Source organism: Mytilus trossulus, chromosome 14 (genome assembly GCF_036588685.1).
Source record: "Mytilus trossulus isolate FHL-02 chromosome 14, PNRI_Mtr1.1.1.hap1, whole genome shotgun sequence".
In the NCBI taxonomy this organism is placed as follows: domain Eukaryota; kingdom Metazoa; phylum Mollusca; class Bivalvia; order Mytilida; family Mytilidae; genus Mytilus; species Mytilus trossulus.
Window position 1 is genome coordinate 72,088,559 of NC_086386.1, and position 24,142 is coordinate 72,112,700.

At 31.7% G+C, this 24,142-nt stretch overlaps 1 protein-coding gene across 6 annotated transcripts in view; it reads left to right on the forward strand.

Moving 5' to 3' along the window:
* The window catches only part of LOC134697251 (CD109 antigen-like), a 65,975-nt gene that overhangs the window by 19,838 nt on the left and 21,995 nt on the right, over positions 1 to 24,142 (forward strand). For 2 of the 6 annotated variants that reach the window (XM_063559402.1, XM_063559404.1), the window contains exons 14-19: positions 2,857 to 2,919; positions 3,723 to 3,914; positions 5,109 to 5,258; positions 5,928 to 6,086; positions 7,928 to 7,979; positions 10,063 to 10,261. In XM_063559402.1, coding sequence (XP_063415472.1) covers positions 2,857 to 2,919; positions 3,723 to 3,914; positions 5,109 to 5,258; positions 5,928 to 6,086; positions 7,928 to 7,979; positions 10,063 to 10,261 — 815 coding nt within the window. Of the gene's footprint in view, positions 1 to 2,856; positions 2,920 to 3,722; positions 3,915 to 5,108; positions 5,259 to 5,927; positions 6,087 to 7,927; positions 7,980 to 10,062; positions 10,262 to 18,793; positions 18,969 to 21,703; positions 21,882 to 24,142 lie in introns of all 6 variants that reach the window. The other 4 variants (XM_063559406.1, XM_063559405.1, XM_063559408.1 and 1 more) reach the window with 3 other exon arrangements.

Genomic DNA, 24,142 nt, shown 5'->3' on the forward strand with positions numbered 1-24,142 from the left:
TTTTTGTCTGAATTTGCATGAATTTTTACTCGACATTCTCTATTTGTCTGCATAATTTTAAAAAATTCTTGGCATATTATTAGTTTAAAAAGGTTCTTAATTTTCCTTGGCAAGTGTCTTGACAGTATTAACATAATCTTAAAATTTCTAGACATTTCTTGTATCATCTAATTAGAGTCTGGATTAGTCTCGACCAATTCTTACTGTCTTAAATTTGTCTTGATCTGTCTTGACATATTCTTGACATTCTTAATACTGTCTGAATATGTCTTGACATATTTGTCTTGACATATTCTTGACATTCTAAATAATGTCTGAATATGTCTTGACACATTCTTTACAGTATTAAATATGTCTTGATACATTCTTTACAGTATTAAATATGTCTTGACACATTCTTTACAGTATTAAATATGTCTTGACACATTCTTTACAGTATTAAATATGTCTTGACACATTCTTTACAGTATTAAATATGTCTTGACACATTCTTTACAGTATTAAATATGTCTTGACACATTCTTTACAGTATTAAATATGTCTTGACACATTCTTTACAGTATTAAATATGTCTTGATACTATCTCAACAGTATAAACTCCGTCGAAATGTGGATAGACTTATTCTGCACGGTTTATGACATGCTCTTAAATACTCTTTCTATTAAGGCTTAACTAAACTTTAAAGAAGCAATTATTAATTTGGTATAGTAAGATACCCTTTCTGTGCACCTAAGTTTGAAAACCATAAATAATCCCCCATGTAGTTTAAATTTGATTTATTTTTATTAACATTTATTTACTTGTTTTCACTTGGAATATAGGTCGAAGTAACTGACAAACATCATTTAGATTTTTGCCATTCGCAAAACTGCCAGTCAAATTCCTTTACTAAAATATGTGTCGTGAAGGCGGTTTTAGAATGTGACCATGTGTCTCTTTTGGACCCAACAGTTCATCTTTTGGGTTTGTGTAGCTAAAAAAAAGAGGGGGGAGGTGCTTTCGTGTAGGTCAAAGACATTGTTCTCATCTGAATCATATAATTTTTTACCCCACAAAATTGTGATATCTCCTTCCTGAAAAGAGAAAAATGTTTAGATCTATATTATGTATGTATGTTTGAGATCCATTTCATAAGACCAATGAAATCATTGATAAAAAATTATAAAATTCAACACTCAAATTTGGATAAAAATAGAAATCATTGATGGGAACCATTATGAATACTTTTTTGTTATTATTATTCCTGGAGTAGATAATAATTTTCCTTTGGAATGGTCAACTGATAAGTTGTATGGCTGCAGCTTACAGGTTAATAAGTAATTTCTATTTGACAGTTGCGTGTATTCTGGGGTGTGGAATACCTTAATTTTATTGGGAACATACTGTCCATGTGTAATACTTAATATATATTCCACCAGATGACATTACACAATTTTTTTCATCTGTTAAATGAATGATTTGTATATCATCATAACTTGCTATTTATATAACCCCCCATATTTGTACAATAATTATTTACCATATTTACATTGAATATCATAAATGTAGAGTGAAATATGTCTTCAATATGATTGATTCCAATCATTTGATCAATAAGATTTAGGAATCAAAATTTATAATTTTTTAAAAACCCACATTTAAATTGTTTTATATCAAAACACCCACATTTACTGCTCACAAGGAAGCTATATAGTTTCGAATGGTGAAGTTGAAATCATCCCTTCGTAAATTTTACGGACGCCATCACGAGTTGGTTGACCGTTATGGAATAACCGTTTCACAAATGATATCGGATATGTTCCTTACGTCGTAACTACAATCCCCTTCCCTTTCACGAATGTGACCTACCGAACTAGACTTTTTACCGGATTTGTTATCACATAAGCAACACGACGGGTGCCACATGTGGAGCAGGATCTGCTTACCCTACGAAGCACCTAAGATCACCCCTAGTTTTTGGTGGGGTTCGTGTTGTTATTTCTTTAGTTTTCTATGTTGTGTCATGTGGACTATTGTTTGTCCGTCTGTCTTTTTTCATTTTTAGCCATGGCGTTGTCAGTTTGTTTTAGATTTATGAGCCTTTGGTATCTTTCGTCCCTCTTTTAAATTATTCTATTCATTAGATTTCATAACCATATTTGCATTTGTAAAAATATTTAGATACCCAAATTTTCAATTATTTTACATGCCCAACTTTCATATTTGTTGTAAGTAGTGTAACTTAAAACAACAAGTATATTATGTAATAACAAAATAAAGATTAAAGTTATATCATGAGTATTGGTCATGATTTGTAAGACTCAGAACTGTAAAGTAAATTTAAGACACAATTCAAAATGTTCAGAATATGTGAAGGTATACTGAGAAAAAATAAAAATGTCGAGAAATTTCAAGGCAGTATTCAAATGTCAAGAATTTGTCAAGAAATTTTAATCCTTGTTTTCAAAATTCCAATAGGGAACATACTTTATATCATTGTTTTAATAAACCAATTTTTCAAGACGTTTCGGCCAATGGCCTTCTTCGGTTCTTTATTTTTCCTCTCAACTACATGGCTGACATTACATTTGTATTTCCTTTTCAATCATTGATAAGATGTTATAGCTAAATGTCCTTGGAAACGTCATGAAGTCATAAAAAATTTTAAGATCATATTCAGAATGGCAAGAATATGTCGAGTAAATTTCATACAAATTCATAAAAAGGGGTTAATGTGTAAGCTAAAACAACTTCAATATTTATTGCTTTGTTAACAAAGCTTTTTTTGCCGTCGACGTCATATAAAGATAAAAAAAAAAGAGTAAGGCCTATAATAATCTAAAAGCGTATTGTTATGTTTTATTTTTATTTTTCAGGCAGGCAGTGGGGCAAATTTTGAAATACAATCAACACAAGCAGTTACATCTTTAGTATATCAGGTAATAGTTATTTGAAATAGCAAAGAAATTAGTTATTTAGAATAAAAGATGGATTTTGGTAGATAAGAAAGAATATACAGATTTCTGCTGTTGTTTCAAATGTTTAATGTTGACGTTTTTTTTTCTTCTTTTAAATATACATAAAAAGTAGAATCTTTCTGGTGAACTATATATATTGCTTATTAATCGATACTGTTTTAAAGTTAGTATGCACTAGAGGGGTTAAGAGTAAAGAAGGTTTGCTCACAAGAAAACGAGATAAAAACAAGATGGCGGGAATGAAAAGTGAACCCTTGCCGCAGACATCAGAGTAGACTGAACCTACCTGGTGCATTTAACAAATACTATTATTTTCCAAGATTACCATTTAAAGGAAAATTGCACAATGAATGAATACGAAAAAGCATTCTGCATTTAAGGAATGACTGTAATATTTTTTTTCTGACTATGAAGAAATAACATAAAAAGTTTGGTGCACACTGAATAACGCGCGTAGCGGGTTATTTTACAGTGTGCACTAAATTTTTATGTTATTTCGAATAGACAGAAAAATATTACAGTCATTTCTTATAAATCAATTCTAAAATCAATTTCAAACCGTAGAAAACCATGAATAAACGTTGATGACGTCACGGTCACATGAATAAATTATGTCTATGGGCAGAAAACAAAATTACGTCAGCCAATGAGAAGACGCGTTACATGCAAAATTTAATTCTTGTTTGATGTTTTACTGTAGATATTCGGCATTGTTATGATGTTTAACTGTAGGTATTCTGCATTGTTTGATGTTTTGTCTGTAGGTATTATCTAGAGGTGTAATAGTAGGAGCAGGCACTGTTAATGGTGGAAATAAAAAGACTGTACCTTTCTCCATATCTGTGAATTCTAAGATGGCACCAAACGCTCGTATCGTTGTGTACTATGTTAGAACAGACGGTGAAATAGTAACAGACAGTATCAGCTTTGATGTCGAAGGTGTTTTTAATAATCAGGTTGGTTGAAATGTAGAAAATAACAAACATGCTAGAACAAATTTAAAAACCAATATTCCAAGAAAACGTGAGCTCCTGTAGATAGCGTCTCCGTCACTCCTTTGAAGTTTATACTATTCTCAAATTTTGATTGGTACCTTGTTTTTTCTTTTTCTAATTGACGTACGAGTTATGAACATCGGGAATTGTAGTTTTCTAATTGACGTACGAATTATGAACATCAGAAATTGTCTTTTTCTAATTGACGAACGAGTTATGAACATCGGGAATTGTCTTTTTCTAATTGACGTACGAACATCGGGAAGCACATTGTTGAGAGCATACAAAATGCAACATAGATACGAAGACGATGAAAATGTACGCCAGTCGCACTGTTTGTCTATAAAACAGTTGAAAAGGTCGAAGTTAACGAGCATTGAGAACCAAAATTCCGATATGGACACCTCCATCAGCAGTTCAATATACCAGATGATAATTATCTAGTAGATCTGGTCTTACAACTTCTTAAGGTCTATGTCATTGTTTCCCTCTATGTTCTACATCCAAATCAAAGGACTGTTGATAACTTCATTGTTCGTACCCTTTAAATTATTATGGCCACGTTATTGTTTTATGTGTTGAATACTATCGGCAAATATCAACATTTTAGTGTAAGCCTTTGAAAATATTACCTAGAAAACTTCTCATTTTGAAATTATGAATAGAATTTAGGTCAGTTATGTAACAGCTCAACGTAATAAAAAATAAAGCAAACGTAAGAACAAATAAAAACTCAAGAGAAGACTTTTTTATCTTTAATTTTTGCCATTTCTTAAAAAGTAAATATTGTCTCGAAATATGTATGACAATGGATGCTGTTAAGCAAAGTAAAATTTTAACAAATTCTTTCTCAAATGTATTTTCACATTTAACAAAAAGTTTTTAGGGTGAAAATAATCGGCCCGATGAAATTTTATGTGACGCAATATGTAAATCTTTAAATAAAAATAAAATTATACAGAAAAACGAAATTATAACATTTAGCAATGTAATGGCTAAATGTATTTTCTTAATAGCATACTGTCTGACTAGAGCTTCATTATATAAAGACGTGTCAATTAAATCGATAAATGTTCGCATATTCATTCAATATTAGATTCAACACAAGTTACGAAGAGCAAACTAACATTCTGTGTTGCATTTTTCTGTTTACAGGTTTCAATTTCATTTGACAAAACTAAAGCTCAGCCTGGTGATGCAGTAAACGTACAAGTTACAGCTGATCCAATGTCAGTTGTTAACTTGCTAGCCGTCGATCAAAGTGTTCTTTTGTTAAAATCTGGAAATGATATTACACAATCACAGGTAAGTTTCACGTATGTTGCAGTGAGGTAGTTTATATCCGGTAATCGAAATTGAATTGTTACATTGCCGATTAACATACATATATCAATAAATGAGTGCTTACTCTGAACAACGTCAAAAGTGTTATTAGTGGAACAGGATCCAATGCACTTTATATTACCCCCCACAGATAGTTTTATGTAGTATTTTGTGAACAAAATCTTATCGTCGAGTTCCTTTTTTTTTGCCAAAGCGTAGCCAGTTTCCACATGACATTAAAGGTTAAAGATCTATAAAGATAGATATATATAGCTTGAGTATGAATTAATAGATATGACGCGGTTTCCACATGGTTAATGTAGCATAACTATATATACTTAATTAAAATACAATACGTGGTATTGGTGTCTCGTAAGCGAAACGTCTCAAAAACGGCGCAATGTATATTAATTAAACTTTACAGATTTAAAACACTTCCTGGAGAATAGTATTTATGACTTTAATAAAGGTGCCACGTGTTTCTTACCTCTGCGGAACAGCTGGTAGAACCTTTTATGGACTTATTCACAGTTTTGGTTGATATTATGATTAATGGTTGGCATTATTTCTATTTTGGGTTGTATGATTTATAGTTCTTCAAAAGTAGTTTACCACTGTGTAATCGTTTAAGTATACTGTTTTATCTTATAGGTTGTAGAAGAATTGAAATCATATGATACCAAACACAAGAGTATAAGCCCATTCTTCTTCGGAGGTGGCGGTATTGGTATTGCAGCCCGTAAACGCCGAATGATATGGTGGCCATATCCTACATACTATGGGGGATCAGATGCATCTCAAATATTTTCGGTAAAGACATTTAATGAAAAATAATAATTTGCTGGTATTAGAGAACAAACATAAAAGGTTGTTCATAACATAACCTATTTTGAAACATTGATTATCGAGATACGCAGCTTTCTGAGTAGAATGTATGTGCCTGTATGAAACAATCCGTATGGAATGTACACGGAATATAGTAGGAAAATTGCTTTGAATTCCTACCAGAAAAGAGTGATATTCTAGTCAGACAGTAGTAGGAATCCACACGGAAAATAGCCGAAAAATTTAAATTAGCAGGAATTTTTTAGTAGGAATATTGTATATTCCTACCAGGAATATGCAAATTAGCAGGAATAATTTGGTAGGAAAATAAAATTCCTACTAGAAAACCTGGTAGGATTTTTCAAAATTCCATCCAGAAAAAAATATTTTCTGGTAGGAATCTAAAAATATACAAAATGTAAGTGTATATTCAAATGTACACAATTGGGTCAATGATAAGTTTGAATCTCAACAACAAAGAACAAAGGAAATTCATGAAATCAATTCCTTTTTACAAAAATTGACTTTTGAAATTTTTAAGCCGGAAACTGCATGCAATATATGCAAGCTATAGAAAGTGTTATATTTAAACATGTAGATCTAAATAAGTTTAAAGAACAAATAATGAGTAAGATTATGCACTTTTAATGAATTATTAATTGTTACTAAATATTTTTGGCAGGCAGATTAAAAAAATCATCTTGAATGTATAAGAATTACCTCTAGTCTTGAGTAGCCATATTTTCTTACATTTCTATATTGTTACGTTGTGTGACCCTAGCTTGTAGCATTGTTTTCCAACACAAATTTTCAATCTTTCCCCTCCAACTTTTGAATTTGTGAACTGGAACTTGCTTGCATTTAACATTGCAAAATGTGTGTCATTAGCAAACAGGAATCCAGTTCAAGATAACTAGAAAGATTTTCTGGTAGGAATTTCTAAATTGATTCTAGTAGGAATCTTAAACATGTAGTTGGAAAATAAATAATCAAATCAGATTTTCAAAACAGAAAAAAATCTATACAGACTTAAACAATTCCACCTAGGTAGTAGGATTTTTGAAGTAGGAATTTTAAAAATCCAGTCAGACTTTTGTTCATTTTCCTTGTCCGTCTACTTTCTATATGGAATCTTTGAATCTAGGTGGATTCCTACTTCATTCCTACTAGTGTCTAGGTGGAATCCTACTACTTATTTCGTACGGGTCCTCAGTGTAATTGGTACTTAAGACAGTTGAATCGAGCTTCTAATTGATATAGCTCTTCATAAACTTATTTGATTTAGCATTACAAATTTCTATATGATCAGTATAAACCTATTACTTTTAGAAATTAACTTTAGATAAATCAATGGATATTTAGACCAGAAAATTGCTGATGATTTGAAACTATGACACTGTGTGTCTTGGTATTGAGATATGGAAAAAGGTTGCAAGATCCTATGAAAATATTCATTGAATGTAAGAACTGAAAAAAAAGTATTACATACAGTTATGTACTTGTTGTTATGTTTTGAAATTGTTGTCAGATTTCCACGTCGACTTATTCATTTAAATGCCTTAAAAAAAATTGTTCATTGACCCCATTTCTCTTTTTATAATTTTTTTACTTGTATAATTATAAGCCATCTCTAAAAGTCTTATAACATCTTTGTTATTTTTTAATAGTGTTTGAGAACTTAAACTTGTTAATGATAAAGCAATGAAAAAATAAGAGAGAACATTTTCCCGCCATAATTTCAATGGTTTTATCTCGAAAACAATCACATTGACCTATATTTCATTTTTGCATTTATGGGTTTAGATTCTTGCATTAATGCTTTACAGAATGCAGGTGTAAAAGTGTTAACCGATGCTACAGTATACCACCACAAGCAACGTAAGTCAGTTTTTTTTATTATTATATCGGTCAATATTTAAAACAGTCATCTTAAGTTGTATTTTCCCTCAATTTGTACTAATGTCCTTTGTTTTAGAATTTATATACCTGAAATAAGTTATAGCTGACGATTTATAATCATCTAAGACTTTGTCCAAGGCTCAGGTCCAAGGCACTTTTTGGGTGAACTTATATTATATCCGAAAATCAAGTGATGTGCATATTTGTTCATAATTTATTACATAATTTTAAATGTATTAAGATTGTTCTGTACAAATTGCAGCTATATTTCCTTACGGCAAAATTATTATTATATAAAATCAATTAAAGTTACTTTGATATTTATTTCATATGTAAATATACTATAAAATATGTGTGTGACAATTGTATAATTCTGTATTTTCCTGTCCCAATTCAGTGCTGTATATCATATGTGTATTGCTTTGATTTTCTAGTTTGAATTGCTTCACATTAACTTCTATGTCATTTTGTCTCTGGTGGAGAGGTGTCATTTACAATTTGACACCGTCAACGTATTTTTATTTTTGATGCATAGGTATACGATATTAATGGAAAAAATAACCGTTTCATGATTTTTGAACTCAGTATCAGTCATTTCAATATATTGCGTAGAAAAAAAGTAAAAAAAGAAAGAACGGGTTCACTTATTTTCTGAAAATGTTTAATCAAAATATGTTATGCTGTAGAAATTAGTATATATTTATAAAGTAATAGGACAGCTGTTTCCCTTCGTTTGATGTGTTTGAGGTATTTTTTTTGCTATTTGATACAGGACTTTCCGATTTGAATTTTAATGGAATTTTTGTAATTTTACTTTTTATATTTTCATTAAAAATTTGAAAAAAAATTGATAAGAATGTAGAGCAAAATTAACTATGCATCATGCAATCTCACATTATATTTAAAAAGATATATTTTCATTGAAAAATTCATTCATGTTATGGATGCATTGTGAATATTGGTGACACAATTGAGATCTCAGTTAAAATAGTTTCATACTTTTGTCTGTAGTACAAAATCACCTCTAAGACTTGTTGACCTTTTCAAAAAGATAATAAATATATATTTATATCATCACTTGTTGAACCTTGTCCTAATTTTTTATACAATTATAGGGCAAAACATCCCCTCTCTCCTTCAAGAATTTGTTAAATATTATCCCTTTTATGGTAGTATTATCAAACAAAGATTATTAAATCACGCCCAAATCTTTATGTGTGACCTTTCACACATTTATTCTGAAACCAGTTGTTGGCATGCTACGGGTTATGTTCTTCTCATATATTCTATGATGGCATTTTGCTTAGTTTCCTATGTTTCCTATTCTGTTAGGTTTAACACTTCCGCATTTTTGTGCCTGTCAGGAGCGTCTGTCCTTTGTTACTAGTCTATTTTCTTTATTTAATGTTGTTCGTTTATATGATTTGGAGTTTAGCATGACGTCCATTTTTTAGTACACATTTATATCTAGGTGCCAGCTCAGGCCTGTTTCTGTCTGCGGATTTTTCTCGCTGCGTTGTAAACCCATTGTTGGTCTGTAGTTTTGCTTGGACATGTTGTTGTTTCTTTGACATGTTCCCTGTTTCCATCTCAATTTTATGCTTGTATTTATTTCCCACGGGAAATAAACCCTTGCATTATATGTTTTTGACATGAAATACAACATGAAGGATAAATGCAAAATCTTTATACCCGACGACACTTGGATTCTTATAAAATAGCTTAATTGTTTGTCCTTTAATTGACTTATAGTCATTAAGAATAATATCAATTTGTGCAATACTTAATATAACTATCTATAGTTATTACATCAAACTTTCGTTACGGCTGCAGCATGATAATATCTGTATAATAGGGTAATGATCTATTGTTAAACCTTTATTTCTATTTTTATTGGTCTTCTTCGTTTCGTTTCATTGTTGTGTGTTGTGAGTGTCTGTTCAAATGATATATATATCTGAAAACTCTTTTGTCACACACAGTCTATAACAATGTTATTATTTATTTAAGTGGTTAATTGATAAAGTTTGAATTAAACATCTATGTGCATTTATATTGCTAGAATATTTTGGCTGTCCCAATTGTGGTTTTCCATTACCGGGCATGGCATTGGGTGGAGGGGCAGGAGGAGGTTTTGCCGGAGGGGCACTAGCACATGCAGGAGGAACTATGATGACAAACAGTCAGTCACAGCTTCAAGCTGTCAAACGAACAAGAAATGTTTTTCCGGAAACATGGCTTTGGTCTAATAAGACTGTTGGGTAAAACGTTACTTTATTACGTGCATTGTCTAGACCTTTTCACTGCTCTTTAAATGATTTTGGGTAAAATGATCGTATAATTCTAAACATATAACTGCACAGCAGCCAATTTCTTCCTTTTTAAAGACAATCTTGGGAATATCAAACTAGAACCTTTGTTTCTTATGCTGATTACTTGTTTTACGCTTTTGCAAATTCGCGGTTGTTTGGTTTTTACCACACATAAATCACCCGAAAACCTCAAGCATGAAGGTATCTGCAACTCATTTATTTCCCAAAGGATCATTTCCCAGAAATATTCATTTGGAATTAAAATAGCTGTTTTGGATTGTTTATTTCCCTGACTCATATGATATCCTTAGTTGTATTTGCTGAATGACGATGACAAGAAGTCCGTGTTACGTAAAGATGTCACAACATAAGTCAATTATAAACTTTATTAATAATCTTTTTCCGTATCAGGAGACACCCACCCTGTCGACATCTTGTGCTCTCCCTTTTTCCGTACCAGGTGAAACCCACCCTGTCGACAGCCTGTGTTCTTCCTTTTTCCCGAATCAGGTGAAACCCATCCTGTCGACAGCCTGTGCTCTCACATTTTTCCGTTCCAGATGAAACCCATCCTGTCGACTGCCTGTGCTCTCTCTTTTTCCGTATCAGGAGACACCCAACCTGTCGACATCATGTGCTCTCCCTTTTTTCCCAGTTTGTATAAGGAGACACCCATCCTGTCGACAGCCTGTTCTCTCCCTTTTACGTATCAGGAGACATTCAACCTGCTGATATCCTGTGCTCTCCCTTCTTTCCGTATCAGAAGACACACACCGTGTCGACAGCCGGTGCTCTCCTTTTTCCGGATCAGGAGACATTCACTCTGCCGATATCCTGTGCTCTCCCTTCTGTCCGTATCAGAAGACACCCACCCTGTCGACAGCCTGTTCTCTCCCTTTTCCGTATCAGGATACATTCCCCCTGCCGATATCCTGTGCTCTCCCTTCGTTCCATATTAGAAGACACCCATCCTGTCGACAGCCTGTTCTCTCCCTTTTCCGTATCAGGAGACATTCACCCTGCCGATATCTTGTGCTCTCCCTTCTTTCCGTATCAGAAGACACCCACCCTGTCGATAGCCGGTGCTCCCTTTTCCGCATCAGGAGACATTCACTCTGCCGATATTTTGTGCTCTCCCTTCTTTTCGTATCAGAAGACACCCACCCTGTCAATAGCCGGTGCTCTCCCTTTTCCTAGTTTGCATTTGCAGTTTTGATTTTTTTTCTGAATGGCTTTGTGACATTTGAACATTGATAAACTACAATGTACTTTTGTTCTAATTCATTACTCTTTGGTTCCCAATTATTATTTTTCTTAATTCGCTAGCTGATTGCACTACATATAAATACACAAGAGAATCTCATGACCACCTGATAATGACATGAGACTTAAACGAGAAAACACAAACAACAGTACACAAAACATAGAAAATCTACAGACTGAGCAACAAGAACCCAGCCATATTTCATATCTAAATTGAGGAAAATAGAACTTTAGAAAAAAAAGTGAATTTGAACACATGAAGAAATATTCCTCACATAAGATAACTAAAACTAGAAGTGGACAAATAACGTTAAACTTTTAGCATTTAAATGAAAAGTAAGTAAATGATAAAATATCAGATAAAGAAAATAACAGAAAATCAATATTTATAAACATGTGAAACTAAATAGTGCAGAAGAAAAAATGAAATCTAATAATCTTATGATAAAATTTATTTATAGAAAAGGGAAGATATCTCAATACTAAGAGAAAAAAGATCATGTAAAAACTGCAAACGAATTGAAAATGAAAGTATTTTTTTTTATATTATGATAATACAAGTATTATTAATCGTATGTAAGACTGACCCTGTGCTTCTGGTATTTAGTGTAAACAATATTTTATTATAACAAATACAAGTATAAATTAGCAACACATTCACAATAAGGATCTGGTATGTGAATCAACATGTAATGCATAGCTGACAACCTAGCACGGTAATCTCGTTGGAACCTCTTTTTCGTTATAAAATAATTGTCTTACTATTTTAGTAATGAATAGTTGTCCGTTTTGTGATGGCATGGGATTTTCCGGTATGTTTGGCACTGCGACAGGCACTGGCACTAGTGGAATGATACGTCCCCCATCAAAAAACATACGCACTTTCATAACGGAAACACCAGTAATTCGAGAATTTATTCTAGATATATCAATTCCATTATCATGTTTTAAATAAAACACATAAGAAACCAATTAATGTGTTTCCTCTATTTTTCGTGAAAGAGCAACAAATGAAGATGGCCCTTCATCCAAGAGTGGTGCAAATTACCAATCTAGATCGTTGACGGATTTTCAAATATTTTTGCGCAATGATGTAGATCTTTTCTCAATGTTAAAATGTCATAAGTTAACAATTAGAAAATCAAAACCGATCTTTTGTTTTATATTTTCAATTTGAAGTGATATAATATGTACACGTTAATTACAAGGCTTTGATAAGATAACTGATTACTTTAAATAAGTAAGATCAAATTAATTGAGTGAACAGTTTTAATAGGTGTACAGCAGTCCAATTATGTTTACGCTAATCTTTCACACTAATTAATATACAAAAGATCAGTATTCCAACCATTGACAATGTTTAATGGAGAATTATGTTCAGTCTAAATTCATTTCTATGAATGAAAACCGTAATGAAAGTTTATATAGTTTTAATTTTGAAGGATTTTTATACTGGTAGTGTCGGTTAGTGTATATAAAGGTATATAATATGAAACTTAGAGCGAAGGGTTTGCCCCGAGCTCTTAGTTTCATATTATATTCCTTTCTATACACTATCCAATTTAGCACATATTTACAACTTGAGTAATCCTGACATGTTTTGGCTGACTTGATGTAGCTCATTTACGTAGTTTTGTAAATCTACTCACTAATATCATTGTAAAAATTGGATTTCAAAAGGCCCTTGACTTTAGAAAGAAAAGATGGTAGCTGCTGGTGTAAGTATTTTTTTTATATATAAAGCGGTGTTTTACTATACATGTACTTATTTCCATGGTAATATGACAAAATAAATTGACCGAAAGCAGACAGTTCGTAAATTGCAGTTGAAGCTTTACATTCTTGAACACATTTTTTGATTTCACATAAAAACTAAAACTATATTTAAAATGCTTTTGAATGTCGAGTACAAACAGTTGGATCCCCTCCCATATCTATGGTTGAAACAACTTTTAAAATAGCTGGATAGGCCCCTGGTATGTACCCATAGGTAGTCTATTGGATAGTTTACATGCATGAAATATTTGTCAATGGACATTATGGAACCAATGATCGACCAATTTATGACGAATTATATCAAATTGCTTTATTAATAATTTCACTTCAAAAGATTCATGGTTGACCCTTTTTGTGTACAAAGTATTTGCATGGAAGATAAAGGATTTTTTTATTTTAATGAAAGAAACTTTTAATTGTAAAAAAAAAAATATATTACAAGATTGATAAGTTGGAGGTTAATCATTCATGCGTAGTTACTTAGAACACGGAAAAAGTTTGTTCTTTGAAAATAGAAGGCTAACTCAAGCAATTATATTAGACGAGACGTTGTAAGTATGTGCTTAAAGGTCATAGAACAGATCAGGATATCACGTATAAATATTTATAATTTTTATGATAACGTTATGTTTTTTTTATCTTGTCTAAATTTATCAATTAAACACAGTTAAACAATCTTTGAATGTCAACTTGAAAATGATACTAGAGCTACACCAATCTATCAGCATTTAATTTTTTGATTAAATGAAATACTGGATTTAGCTGTTGGATAAAATATTATTCACGTTTGATATCAGATAACGAATCACTCAAATACAATTACTTTTGACGATTTTGGTTAATTTTATTTCTCTACATCACGGACGTCACTCGGCTAACCGAAAGATAGGTCGGTTAATCTATATTGAGTATGCGGCTATATCGCCGGTGGGTCTGTTAATCGGGTTGGTTATACGTCTGTTAAGAGTAAAACTCACAACTTAATGTTAAACTCTGTTAAATATACAGATTTTTTGGCATATTATGAGAATCACATCAAAAAAAGAAAAGTGTCTGACAAAATGATATCTATCATAGAACATTTTCCTACATTAACAAAAATGCATAGCCTGCGCAATTTTAAGTAAAACGAAAAGGCGTCGCGCAAGTATGCTTGTACTCATAGCAGCTGCAATATTTTAGATAAAAGACCAAAAACCATTTTTAGATATGATTTAAAGGACACAAAGTAGTACTTTGGTTAAAAAAAATCAATTGTCATTGTTACATATTTCATAATTGTTATTTAAGTTAAATTAAGCCACATTTTAATGAATATTAGGGAAATACAGTCTGTTAATGGGTTGGACAATTTAAATCGTGTCAGTTAAGAGTTATTTAGCCACGGCAATAGTCTTACTACCTTGAGTTTATATTTTCACATTGAAAAAAAATGAGATTTACTTATGACGAAAACATTACAATACGGTGCAACAGTATCATAAAAGAAAGAGCACTTTTATTTTTATTTGTTTTACTGCATTTCATTAAAAGAGTGTGTTACTTCAAATAAGCATTATATGAACTGATTGGCAACTCGAATTCCCATGAATTTATTATTTACGCCAAGTTATCAATCAGCCCTTATTTTTTTGTCTGTTCAAAATCTGTAACATCTATGAATCTGTCATGTGTTGCAATGCAGCTGGTTAAATTCCATGCGTTTTCTTTGACATACTTAGGCTTTTCTACCTCAGGAATATATTACCTTATGCCGGCCTCACACATTGGCGGATAGACCGGCGAGCACCAAACGTACAGAGAAATCTGACAAAGTCGGTATACGTTATTTGCACGCAATAGGAATGCTTAGCAATCGTTCAATGCGCGTACATAAGTTTGAAGTACGTCGAAATACAAAGGTAAAATTGAGAGAAAGGAAATGGGGAATGTGTCAAAGCGACAACAACCCGACCATAGAACAGGCAACAGATAAAGACCATCAATGGGTCTTCAATGTAGAGAAACTCCCGTACCCGTAGGCGTCCTTCAGCTGGCCCCTTAAAAATATGTATGCTAGTACAGTGATAATGGACGTCATAATAAACTCCGAAATATACACAAGAAACTAAAATTAAAAATCATATAAGACTAACAAAGGCCAGAGGCTCCTGAATTGTGACAGGCGCGAAATTGCGGAGGGGATAAACATATTTATGAGATAACAACCCTCCTCCTATACCTCTAGCCACTGAAGGAAAGTATTACGCTTGATGAACGCTACAACCCGAGGAAAGGAGTAGGTCCGGTAAGGACTCAATTTGGCCTGAAATTTCAGTTTCATCTGACAAAAGATTTTGACCACTTTTTAAACATTTTAAAAGTGTCAACTTCACTTGATTCAATTAGTATAAGTGAAAGCTTTTAACTGATTTAGTCATAAAAAACGATCCGATTCAAGCTCAAATATGAAAAATCTCTCAAATATGCCAAAAAACGTCATTTTTCAGATTGTTTTTGTCAAAAATGAAAGTGGCCGCGTCCGTGTTCATCCACAACCTTTATATATGTTATGTATTGTCATAAAATACAACTTACATTTCAATATTAAGGATGAACACGAATGCGGCCACTTTCGTTTTACATGGAAACCGTCTAAAACTTAACTAAAATTATAGAATTTTGAAGATTTCAGTACTTTAGCATGACTTAATGGTGCTACAACCCGATATATGTGCATTGTATTGTCAAAAACAGCCCATATTTATGTACCAGAAGCATTCAACTGTCCAATAAATAACTAAAAGTTAACATTTTAACAATTTTGTAAAACTGTTATATTTTGGGGCCAAAAAGGGGTGTTACCGGACCTACTCCTTTTTATGCAGCATAAAAACATACAACATACGCCAAAATACGTTTCTTGAACGCCGGATAAAGGCTTAGTCTTATGTACGCTTCGAGTACGCCCAATACACGGTTAAAGCATATTGGCAGCGTAAATTATTTTGAACACGCCGGAGCTATACGCTGAAGTGTGCCGGTATGAGTTGTATTTCCTCGATGCTTTTCAACTTTGTTTTTGGCCTTTTAAACATTTTTTTCGAGCGTGACTGATGATTTTTTCGTAGACAAAACGCGTGTCTGGCGGAAATATAAGGCGCAAATATCAAATTTCAATCCTGGTATGTACGAGGAGTTTATTTCCGGTATGTATTTTCCTTTGTACCGAGTCATCATTCTCATTTTGTGCCGCCTAAGGAAATGCCAGTACCAAGTTCTAAACCGTGGTTCTTAACAAGAAATAGACATTAGTAAGTTTTGTTTATATTAGTGTTGGGTGCTGAATTAATGTTTAAGAACAAGACAAATGTATATGCCTGTAAATCACTATAAATGCATAATATTAATTATATTTTTTGAGTAATAATGTATTCCTACGATATCGTTAGTCATTTAGCCGACTCGCAGTCCACAAACGTATAAAAAAGAAGATGTGGTATGATTGCCAATGAGACAACTACCCACAAAAAGATCAAAATGACACAAACATTAACAACGATAGGTCACCATACGGCCTTCAACAATGAGCAAAGCTAATACCGCATAGTCAGCTATAAAAGACCCCGATAAGACAATGTAAAATAATTCAAACGAGAAACTAACAGCCTTATTTATGTAAAAAAGTTCTTGTGCTTGTTTTTCTATCTAGTGACCTTCAAGGTGGTGTAGAGAAAGGTTGATGTTGAAATGTTTGTCTATATTTGTTTGCATTATAAACATATTTGATTTTCAGTTCATTTAATAAAAAAAATCAAAACATTACGAAGTTTATCTCTGATTTACGTACTTGTTAACTATGTAAATGACAAATTGGTGCCATTCATATCAATGTAACAGAATCCACATGATATATGCAACCATACTTTGATGAAATTAATATTTCTTTGATTTTACACTTTTTAAAATCATTTCTATCAATTTTCAGATGTCATTGTCTAAACTTATGTTTCATTGTTCATGTGATGTTTCCATCTATTATTCTAGCCACTAATCTTGAGCCTATCTCTTTATTCAGATAACACCCCATATAGCAATTAAATTATACTTGTTATGTCATTCATGACTCTTAATAGACCAATTTACAGACCGAGTTTTATACATCCGACCCATTAACAGACCATAATTTTATCAAAAAATTGATTTATGTCACCAAAATACAGTTTTTCGTGTAGATTTTTCACAAATTGATGTTAATATGGTAAACAAACATAATGCCCGTCTTTTTTCGATGTTCAAAAGATTGCATACAAGTAAACTCAACCAACTTGTCATTTTTGTGTACATTTTGTGTGTGTAAAATGTGTATAAATTTACTGATGAGTAACTCGCCTTTTCATTTTAGAGATCGTTTATTGAAGCTAGAAAAAAAATAATTACACCACTGTATTCAGTACTCCAAATCATTTTGTCAGACATGAATAGTTTTTATGATATAAATATAATTAAAAACTTATACAATGAAACAGTCTGACCTTGCACTGATTTTCACGATCACACCTGATTAACAGACTTTAGCCAACCCGATTAACAGACCCTCTGCCGATATAGCCGCATACTCAATATAGATTAACCGACCTATCTCTCGGTTAGCCGAGTGTTGGACGTGTACATACAATGTTAGAAATTCGTAACTGTGTTTCAATAAACACTTCATTTAAAAACTTGTATATCCTTGTTACATATATGAAACTTTTTTCGAGATGAGAGTCAAATGTGTTTTTGTTTAGGAGTAATTTCTTGCATTTTACTCACTTTTCATAATTTACAAATTAAAATTCACAAATAATATTTATTTCATGTTTGTGTATATGTTCCAGTTATAAAATTGTTGGTAGTGTACATATAAAAATAAACATGATATAAAGTATTTAGCTCTATTGGGAAAAATTATAGTTATGGGGATAAAGGTACATTTCCGATTTCAAGAAAATCTGAGATAAGCGTATGACATTACAAACCTGCATGACGTGTGAACTTTGGTTTTATAAAACGCTTTGGTGGCAAAAATAGCATTTGCATGTGCATTTTATTTTAATAAAAGTACTTTTTTATATGCGTCTACTTTGCAAAGCAAATCACTGTCGTCTTCATTTGTTACATATCTAAGTTAATTCATGTATATATTGTAAAATTCATGGGCATGTAAGCTAGTCCATGTTGACTTTATTTGAACTTAAGACTAATACGATATGAATACTTGAAATTGCAGAATTTCGCATAGAAAGCAGGGGGGCTACATAAAAGTGGTTTTTAATTCTTTGAAAGTATACAAATGCAACTCATCAATAAGACGCTACCTATTATTAACTCCCAGCATTGATGGTATTTTATGGTAAGTAGGTCCCGTCGAATACTTCGATAAGTATTATATCTTTTTAAATTTAAATATGTGTTTTATAGAGCATCTTTATAGACCTTTGCCATTGTTTGAAAAAGGCATGATACCAGCAGGAGCTATGATGATTAACTCTTTACCAAGTATGGTAAATGGCGGAACATCTTCTAAGTTAAAAGAAGTTGGCCGTGTTAGACAAATTTTCCCAGAAACATGGCTTTGGGCAAATACAACAATTGGGTATCTTAAAAATATTTTGGCTTTTCACTTCATTCTTCTATAAAAACTCTTAGCTAGATTGCTTACTTCTGCTAGGACGGGTTCTTTGGTTTCTTAAGCTGGAGTAATTTACATTTTCGATCTTATCGTATTAAATATAAAAAAAAACGTGTTTGTAGAAATTGTATAAACAATCTTTGCAGTAACAACAATATTGTATCAACATACAATTGGAAATATGTATTACATATCAGTGGCAAAAACATGTACTCAAGCTATTTGTAATAGGATAAAAAAAGAATTCTATATGAGAAGCAGTTAAAATTTTGAGAAATAGAAAGCGAGGACTTAGTTTGCTTTCAAGTATTATTACAAATTCTAATATGGCGTGCTTCTTTCGCTTTGTGAATAAACCAATGCTCTAAATCCAATAAATGATACACATGTTGTTACTAATTCATTTAGTTTGACTACAATGTGTAGCAATTTGACATATTTGACCTAGATACGACAACTGTTAATGATTGCTGTTAAAAAGTCCTTACTCTGAAAAATCACATTGCCTATCGTTTGCTTGTTAACAAACCAAAAAGGGAGGTTTATGGAAGAGGCTACACAAACGATCTACTCTTATACACATTGGACATAGAAATTATCTTTATTGTCCTAATCAGAATAGAAATAATTATATTCGTGTTATTTTAGACCTAGCTGTAGCTTGCATCAATCATTTTTTAAACATTTCATTTTCGTTGATGACTAAAAGAAAGAAAAAACAAATATAAGAATAAATTTGAAAAATTTGTTGAATAGTAAAAATAGTATAAAGTTAAATACATTAGAGTAAATTATTAAAGAATTAGACGACTTCAAATTAAAAGTTCAAATCTGTTATCCTTAAAGGAGCAATATACGGTGATTTTAACCTAAAATTGACAATGTTTCCTACAACAAATTTCTGCTATGAATTTGTTCCATGCAGTTACACACGATATTTGGAGTCGGTTTTTGATCCAGTTTTTTAATAAATAATAGAAGCAAATATTGAACAATTCAATTAATAGTTTTTTACCAACTTTAGTAAGCTGTCTGTTGTTGGATTTTTGTCTCATCTTCTTATATCTTCATCTGTCAATGAAGAATTAATGAACCTGCTCTTCTTAGCTGCAGATTAAGAATTTGCAGTAACAATTTCAACAGTTTCATTGTGAACTACAAGAGTATTATTCGACTGTAGCCAGTATTTGGTAGTGATATTATTAAAAGTTGAATTACAATAATACCGAACTCCGAGGAATATTCATAACGGCAAGCCCCTAGGCAAATGGCAAAATCAAAAGGATAAACACATCAGACGAATAGATAACAACTGTCTTTTATTTAAAAAAGTTTAATGTCTCACATGAATGATGAGGGATATATAGCTAGGAGAAATTGATCAGAGTTTAATGCTGTTCTTTTTTTCCTCTCAAATGTTTTATATTGTCTAGCTTCCCAAACTTTTGGTTTGCAATGCACTTGAAGGTAATTTCAAAAATACGATTCGTGAACGGAAAAAATTATCAAATATATTGCTAATCAGTGTTTCTTCTGTGATACGGATCACTTATTTTTAGAAATCTTTAATTGTTTTAAATTAGATTTTTTTTTTTAAACTCTAACATTCAAATAAGACTTGTCGTCTTTAAGATGGTCTAATTATAATTTGAAATGGTCCTCAATATGAATATGAAGCGTAGAATATACATATATGGGCAACATATATCAGTTTTTGTGGATGTCAAAATTGCCTTTGATATACCAAAACACTTTAAAAGTTTAAAAATGAGATCAGCAATTTGAAGTAACTTACAATTAAATAACTTTGATTCGATACAAAGCAAAGGATATATGTCGTGTGCTATAATGCGACTTAGAAAGAAAAGAATAAATCAAGAACGGCAGCAATAAAAAAGGTATTTAATCATTCTGAAATCTGAAAAAAGTAAAATCACAAAAATACTGAAGTTAGAGGAAAATCAATTCGGAAAGTCCATAATCACATGACAAAATCAAATAACAAAACGCATCAAAAAATGAATGGACAAGAACCTGTCATATTCTTGACTTGGTACAGGCATTTTCAAATGTAGAAAATGGTGGATTAAAACTGGTTCTATAGCGCTAACCCTCTCACTTTAATGACAGTCTCATCAAATTCCGTTATATTTACATTGACGCGTTAATTATATAGACACAATTAATAAAATAGTCAAAATATGGGTACAGCAGTCATCATCGTATAATAATGTCTTAAGGTTCAATTTAATACAACACAAACACATCTACTTTCTACGAACACATTGATCGATTTGAGTGTCTGACGTCAGAATTTTTTTTTATACGTCACATAAATATGTGGTTCAATGTGCATACAAACAATTTTAAAATTTACATAGGCAATGTTAGCATACAGGGTTAAAAAATCAAAAGTGTTTAAGAATAAAATTCAGAAATAGACCGAGATTTAAACTAGTCCAAAAGTGTTATATAGAATTTATAAGAATCCAAAAATAGTTAATTCCACTACGCGATTGAATGATTTTGACGTTTCTGGTTCAACGTATATAGTAATTCATAATAGAAATATATCATAATGACATATCATAGAACAATATTATACTGACGGGATCTTTTAAAGTACAGAGTCACGTTTTAAGAACATAAGAAATACTGAAGTAAGTGGAACACAATAAAACGCTTCGTCTAATCCACAGCTATGATTCCTATGTGGGAAATGATGCGTCCTCAGTTTTCATTTGGCGGAGGAATGATGATGCCATCTACTCCTTCACCTAATTTTAACGGACCTGACAGAGGATCAAATCTAAAAGAAGTTACTAAAATAAGGAAAAGCTTTCCCGAAACTTGGCTTTGGACAAATAAAACAACTGGGTATTTGGCTTTGCTTACCTTATCATTGTTTGCTTAGCCGTTTTTTTTTATCAATGCTTACTTATCGTTTAACATACTATTATATTTTATGCTTTTTATTATGCTAGTGCTTATAGCGGGAAATGTAATTTGAACAATGGCATATCAAACTGTTTTGTGTGAGATCTACCAATTCAATGCAATTTTGACTTTTTTTTAAACTCTTTTTAATTTCTGTTTAATAGAACGAAACAGTAGTTAGTGATATATGAAGTTAGACTATTTCCTGCATGTTCTAATAATTTCATTAAAAATAAACATGTCTTTCCTTTATTTGATAGTTACCGTATTTGATACTTTAATGGAAATTAATAAATGAAAATGTCGATTAAAACATTGTCAGCTTACTACATATAGGTGAATGACGTTTTTCAACATCACTCTTAATGAACCATTTTAGTACAAAAGATATGGCTGAATCATGTATCACTTACTACTGTTTCCTATTTGCTTGTATGGTTGACTTTTACGATGTAACTATTAACACCACTGGGTCGATGCCACTGCTGGTGGACGTTTCGTCCCAGAGGGTATCACCAGCCCAGTATTCAGCACTTCGGTGTTGATATGAATATCAATTGTATGGTCATTTTTATAAATTTTCTGTTTAAAAAACTTTGATTTTTTCGAAAAACTGAGGATTTTCTTACCCCAGGAGTAGATTACCTAAGCCGTATTTGGCACAACTTTTTTGGAGTTTTGGGTCCTCAATGCTCTTCAACTTTGTATTTATTTGGCTTTTTTAACTATTTTGATATGAGCGTCACTGATGAGTCTTATGTAGACGAAACGCGCGTCTGGCGTATTAAATTATAATCCTGGTACTTTTGATAACTATTTACTTCTGGTGGCTTTTTAAATATGTCATTACTTGTAATCCAATGTAAAAATGTTCCATTTAATATGCATACATATGAAGTCAAAGTAAAGATCAAAATCTAGAATATCAAATGTATCTATGACCTTGACCTCAAAGACATGATACAAGGACCTTAAATCAAAACACCATATAGGTCTTTATTACATAGGGTTTATGAGATACGTCATCATACACGAAGATATCAAATTTAGTTCTCACAGACTTCTAATATTTAATAATGTTATCTCTTGGTACACCAAAACTTTGATAAACATATCCAGAATTATGGAAAACTTACTTCGTTGAATTTAACTATATATATATTTCTAATTCGCAAGGACTTAATTTGTTAGACAGCGGCACATTTGAAGGGTTTAAACTCAACAGTGGTTGTGTGTGTATCATTTATTCATTTTTTATAAACATCATCTCAAATTATTATCTAATACATTCTAGACACTTAAGCGATCAAGATATAAAACAGTTGGATGCAACAATCAGCAATATCTAAGTTAAATAATGTCGCTTAAGTTTCTAGACAAACTGCCAAATGAACACGATCGGTTTTTCCAGAAACATTGCTAAGGTTCAATAAAACCATTGGGTATATATATAAATATATTTAGGTTAAATTTATAGATTCATTCATTGCTTTAAGTATAAGTTGATTTTCTATTAAAACATATCTGCAAATGTTCATTCTTTTACTACGCTCAAGTCCGACTGCGTTGTTAACTTAAACACGTATTAAATTTTGAATTGCTGTTTTCCTGTTAGTTATTTTGCTAACTCCTGTAGTTTTTAGACATGTTTTGCAGTATGACTTTAAGATCGGTATTACTTTTCGCAGATGAAAAAGGGAAATATTCAATTCGAAAATATTGAAACAAATGACACCTGAAGTTCTGCATTAGGTTTTTCTTGTATTACAACAATTATAGAAAATTGTATTATGTCAAATTTTCAAAAAGGAATTTTGTTAATTACTTTTCAACCTTTTTTATTCCTTAATTGAATGACAAAAGGTTCTTAATTGTTTTCTACCGGAATTCTTTACTGCATTTTGGTTGATTCATATTTATTGGATTTTGGAGTTTTGTAACTTTTGTAAATAACATATTAGATAAACATTATTTTGTTTTCATGTAGTGCCATTATGACAGTTTGTCCCAAAGCCTTACGAAAACGACATCTGCTTACTAGTATTTAGTTTCTTGCTTGGATCCAGAAATATTTTTCAGTATAGAGTTCAGAATGGTGGTTAAATTAAAAAAAAATATACTCTAACACTGTCATGAATTCTTCTTGAATTTGAAAAAAATGGGGATTTAAGATATAATAAGTATATAATGTTAGACAAACG